The 5709-nt window shown below is 39.8% G+C and overlaps 1 protein-coding gene across 1 annotated transcript; it reads left to right on the top strand.

The window, feature by feature from the left end:
- The first annotated feature begins 1969 nt into the window (after positions 1 to 1969).
- On the top strand, positions 1970 to 2519 carry LOC103776787 (ras-related protein Rap-2a-like). The gene is made up of 2 exons (XM_008944315.1): positions 1970 to 2070; positions 2282 to 2519. Exons 1-2 carry the CDS (start codon positions 1970 to 1972, stop codon positions 2517 to 2519), a joined length of 339 nt encoding a protein of 112 aa, XP_008942563.1.
- Positions 2520 to 5709: the final 3190 nt, after the last annotated feature.

Raw genomic sequence — 5709 nt, 5'->3', positions numbered from 1 at the left:
TAAACAGGTCCTCAGATACAGAGCTGCCCAGCTTTTCTAGGGCTTCTAAACCTCTTTAAGCACTTGAGTGGAACTGCCTGTAAAGCTGCAACAAGTGTGGATTTTTCTTTTCCTCATAAATTTCTCAGCAAATTGGAATGATCTTGCAGAACAAGAAGAGAGGTGATCTTGTGTTTTAATTCTGGCTCATCTGCTTCTTCACTGAATGCTTCTCAAGCGGCTGCTTTGAATTTTCCAGTTTTTCCCACTGGTAAAATCAAGGAGATACAGATTCCCTAGAGGAGCTGGCAGGAGACAGGAGGACGTTTGGGGCCCTCAGATACCAAGAGACACAGTGAAGGTGTTCCTGATTCTGCTTTCATTGAAGGGATTTTTATGCTGTACAGCAAATACAATAGGACACATGCATCTGAACAGTAAAGATAGAAACAAATATTGAATTGCTGCCTTATCTGTTGAACGCTGTCCACCTTATGTAATTAAAAGACTATGTTTACCTGGGGGAGGACAGATTTCAAGGTGCTTGAGTGTATTTTCGTACTTAATTAATGGCAGCTTAGCTCTTGCAAGGGTTCCAGAGGTATAATTGTGGTAAATACTGTATATCCACAGAGTAAGAAGTGGATTGTCTCTCTTCAGATGGTAAATGAGGATAGGATAAATAGTGAAACAGAGGGGAGCTCATTACGATTATTGACCATAGCTGTAGACTGGATTAAATGACATTCCCATAGTTAGCAGAGATGTAATTCTTAGAATTTCAGCTGCATTTTATGACATAGTTGGACCAATTTTTTGATACTGTTGTGGTGATGCAAGAGTTGCTGGGGTGGTTTGAGAAGTTACTGGCCTTTTGTGCACTCTGACGCCGTGGGATCCTACCGTCCCTGCGGCCGGCAGGAGCAGCAGGCTCCCTGTGCCAGTGCAGAGGCTTGGCAGCCGAGCTTCACCATGGCCAGGAGGTTAGGCCGAGCTGCTGGATGTTGCCTCAGCCACCCGAGGCACGTGCACCAGCTCTGCTGCCCTGCCTGGGACGCAGGGAGGGCGGGTGGCAGGAACAAAGGACGAGTAATAAGTGGCTGAAGAACATTGACGTCTTCAACTGCTGCTGGTGGCAGCTCAGACTGCTCTCTGTCCACAGCTCAGTCTTACTCAAGTGATTTGACTCAAAGCAGTACTACTAAGCTAATATGGAGTAGAGAATAAAGTTTAAATTGAGAGGGAACCATCTTGTTTCTCTTCGCCCTTTGTTTAAATGCTAAAAGCTATAATCAATTTTTCTCTCAGTCGTTGTTGCTTTCATGAGAAAACTCAAGTAAGAGTATTTTGGAAGCGGGCCCAGTGTTTCCTTCTCTATGGCAAATATGTAAATTTAAAACCTGACTGAACACTTCTTTCGTTCCATGTCTGAAGGGTTTATGCAACTGAGGATGGACAGAAAAAAAAAAAGGCAGGCGCTTTAATTTTTAAAACAATTTGGCAAAGATCCCCTGACAAGGAGGTGCAAAGTAATAAATTCCTTCATGGTTTATATGATCTATTGTGCTGTCCAGGTTAATTATGAAGCAGAACTATGATAATATGGCCTGGAACTTTTTTTTTTCTTTTCAGCTTGTGTAACTGTCATAATGATGTGAATGTTGGAAGAGAGAGTTATATCTTCTGCATTAGCTGATACACGTTTTTATATAACAATACTATTTGTGTGTGTGCAATACTTGAAGTAAGCTATGTTACTTGAAATTTCAAATTAATTTACTGACCATTTGGTTTCCCCTCTTGTATTGCTGATCTGAGAGTTCTGTATATATTAACCAAAGATAAATGGTACCCTTGAAAGAGAGAGTGATGCATCCTTATCACAAGCAGGAAATACAATGTGATGCTTGTTTGGGGAGAAGGAGCATGTAATGTTGAAGGAAAGGCTGGACATCCATCCTGTTCTTACACCCTAACTGAGATTGCTAGCATGGGAATTATTTTTATATTCCTAGTTATTGTTGTGTGGCAGTTCCTGGCAGATTTCCTGTCGGGAAAGAAAATTCAGAGGAGGAAGCGTTTCCTAGAACTGTAAGAAAGCTCTGTGGGAAAGAGATGTGCAGCAAATGGCTAGAACGTGAGGTGTGCAAAGCATTTTTTTCAAGGTAAAACTTTATGGTCATCCTGACATCTCTTTCCTGTTGGGTCTGGACTGTTTACAAACAGATGTTGACATTTAGAATTCTGTTTTATTATTTTTTTAAAACATAATTATTGCTGTTGTTTTTGTTTTAAATTATAGGTATGAGAAGGTGCCAGTAATTCTAGTTGGTAATAAAGTGGACCTGGAAAGTGAGAGAGAAGTATCATCGAGTGAAGGCAGAGCCTTAGCTGAAGAATGGGGCTGCCCCTTTATGGAGACCTCTGCTAAAAGTAAAACAATGGTGGATGAGCTCTTTGCAGAAATTGTTAGACAAATGAACTATGCAGCACAGCCAGACAAAGATGATCCATGCTGTTCTGCGTGTAATATACAATAGCATTAACAATGACCTAACCTGGACTTCATTTGCAGAAATTTTGTAAGGTGGTAAAACTGTCTACTTCACTTCCTGGTTTGTGGGTCACTTGAAATACATCTGTAGTGAAGTAGCAACATTAACTCAGAGCTGAGCATTGGAAGTCAATCACTGACTCTGAATATAATTGGGTTAAATGACCACATCTCACCCGTTTTTCCCTTTGAGCACCTGCAATTCTGTGGCATAGCCAGCTGATCTACAGGGTTGTTCCAGTCAAGCATACACGTGTTTTCGTGTCAGACGGCAACAACAGCAACTGTTTCGGAAGAAGCTGGAAAACTTTTGGAAATGGGAAAGAAAAGCAGCGGAGAGAACATCTCTGAAGACCGTTCACAACTAGCAGAAGCACGAAAGGAAAAGGAAAGCCAAGTTTTTCAGTGTCTAATTACCACGCTCCAGGATGTGCGCTATCACTCGTGGCCAAGTTTGTTCAGTGAATATGTTGATTTCACCAGAACTTCCAACAGTGTTAGAGGAAGAGGCTACCAGAGACCTACATAGTTTGAATTCTTTTCAAAATTGATGCTATTATTTCTACACTTTATCCCACATCTTGAAATAGAAAACGTTGAATCAGTGTGTGAAGTGAGAAGCAAGATCTGAAAACAAATGACGGGTGAGGAAAGTCTGGCGTTGGAATGTTTTAAATCTTTCATTTTGCTGCTCAGAAATGGAGGATCGCTTCAGGTTTTGGTCTGCAAAAAGCCAAACAAACCCTCTGTTTACAAAGCAGGAAGCATCTTTATTTATCACTTTACTGAACCAGGAGGAAGCAACTGTGATGAAAAAAAAAATTGCTGAGCCTTACTAACAAGGAACACTTTAATAGATTAACTAGTACCATCTTGTAAGGAAAATTAAGCCATGTTGCATCCATATGTTCCCTTCTGCAGAAACCTCGTGGGACAGTATGAACATCCTGCATCTTTAAGTTTGTTAAAGACAACAGTTTTTCTTGCCTTTAAGGGCTACGTTCTCTGGTGTGATCCCTAACTAACCTTTGAAAATCAAGTTTGCTATTTGATAGCTTTAATGTTGAGAACTCTAAATTGAATAACCATGTGAAATTGTTTGGTTCAGAGGTGAAATAGTTATGGTTGTAATTCCTTAGGTGAGTGTGGAAATGGCTTTTTAATTGCCCGACACACTATTCAAAGGTTGCCCCAATTATTGGAGTGTTAAATGGTGGGAGCAAATATTTTATTTTGAAAGGATGCTCGAGCTCTGACTTGCTAGTTTCATAGCAGTGAAGTATTTATCATTTGCATGACTAATGGCACAGAAATACCTATTCCGAAGTCTTACAATCAAAGTATAGAAAAGTTTTCAATCACAATGTTTAGATTTTAATGCTGGAGAGATTGTCTTGAGCTGGATCTTTTATAGGTAAAATTGGCCATAAAAATACAGAGTCACTGAGCCTGTGGTCTAAATAACACCATGCGTTTATTAGTTTTTTCAATCTTGTGCAGTAACAGTGTAGTTCCTTGTGTTTAAATGAGTGAAACGGGGGTGCTGGGGTGTGTGTGTCTGTTGAGTGTGTATGTGTGTGTATATGGCCCTTAGAAATGCTGTAATTGGAGTTAGTTTCGAGAGTTTTGCCTCCATCTGCAGAACTTCCTAAAAAAAAAAAAAAAATAAAAAAAAGCACTCTCATCTGCTACAAAGGAAACTTGAGTACAAAATGCTTTGCAGATTTTCATACATAAATATCCATAACATTTTGAATTGTAGTTTGGTGGATGATAACTAAAGGAAATCATATTAATGGAAGAGAACTGGCCATCTCTGCCCTTAATCTTTCAAGCCCTTTCCAGAAGCAATGTGTCAATGGGCATTAGATGTTGCAGAACATGAAGCCTTACTAGAACGTCAGTGTAGCCCATTTCCCAGCTACCTTGCAGAGCTTTTGTTGCTGTTCTTTGTTCTCTTGGGGAGATAGGCACACCATTTATTTCTGGCATCTGAATGCCCATTTTGGGTGCTCCAAATCGCCCTCCTAGAGGCACCTACCTCTTTCCATTGACGATATAGCAAACTTAGGCTTTTAACTTTGGTCCTCCAAGTCACACAACTTATATGCCTAAACTAGGTGGTATGAATGTTCTCTTACCCCCTGCCCACCCATTCTGTCGGCTGCCATGCTTAAGCAAGATGTGAGATGTTTGAATTAATGGTATTTCAATGTTTAAAAAAGTCTAGATTGGGCAGTGGTTTACTGAGCAGTACAGCCTACCTGTAAAACAGCTTGTCAGTGGGAGATACGCTGCATAAGCACTCAAAAAAGCCCTCCAAAACAAACAAAAGACCCTAAACAAATTTGAAACAGAATTCAAAGTGCATGTTATGCAATGTTATTTACAGAGGTGTTAAAGATGTTACCTCACAGATTTGTTCATCGACCAAGAAAACGGCATGAAGTACAATGTGAACAGCCTAATGTGAAGTTTGTAATATAAAACACATGAGCCTTTATTACAGGAAAAATGACACAGTATATTTTTAACGAAATATTAATGAAAATATCTCCCAGTCTTGTTTCTTCATTGCACTGTTCTAGTTTCAAAAACATAGGCCATATGGAAGCTACCCCACAAGATGGCGGGGAGGGAAGCGTAAATGCTGGGTTTTTTCGTTGTGTAGTTCTGAGGAAGTAGTTATGCACTATTTGTATTTCCACTAATGTGAAGATAGTGGAGCTTGAATCAATGACAGTTGCACTCAACAAGAGATTTTTTTCAAATTATAGGGGCAGCAGAAAGGGAGGTGAGTGGGCCACATGGCGGCCGCGTGGCCACCCTGCAGGAATCATCGGTCTTGGGTCACTCTTTCATTTGTACCCTGGCAGGCCTACCTACTATATTATCTGAAAGTTTCTTGCAACATGCCTTAAAATATTATGATTTGTTCCAAAGACCCGCTTTTCCTTTGGCTGTTCTTGTAGAGCTTTGTACTTTTCTACAAAGACAGCATTTTTCCAGTTTTGTTGTTTTGTTTTGTTTTTCTTGTTATGTTTTATTTTTTTAAAATGTTGCAACTTTTATTCTTTTAAGCTATGATAGCAAGAGCAACTGTTTCCTCTTTACCTTAACATGCACACACAAACTAGTCAAAACAAACAAACCAGAATCAGATCAAGAGTATTAAA

The sequence above is a fragment of the Merops nubicus genome, unplaced genomic scaffold (genome assembly GCF_000691845.1).
Source record: "Merops nubicus isolate BGI_N331 unplaced genomic scaffold, ASM69184v1 scaffold11647, whole genome shotgun sequence".
Taxonomy (NCBI): domain Eukaryota; kingdom Metazoa; phylum Chordata; class Aves; order Coraciiformes; family Meropidae; genus Merops; species Merops nubicus.
The sequence above is the reverse complement of the archived record's forward strand: the minus strand, read 5'-3'. Positions and strand labels throughout refer to the sequence as shown.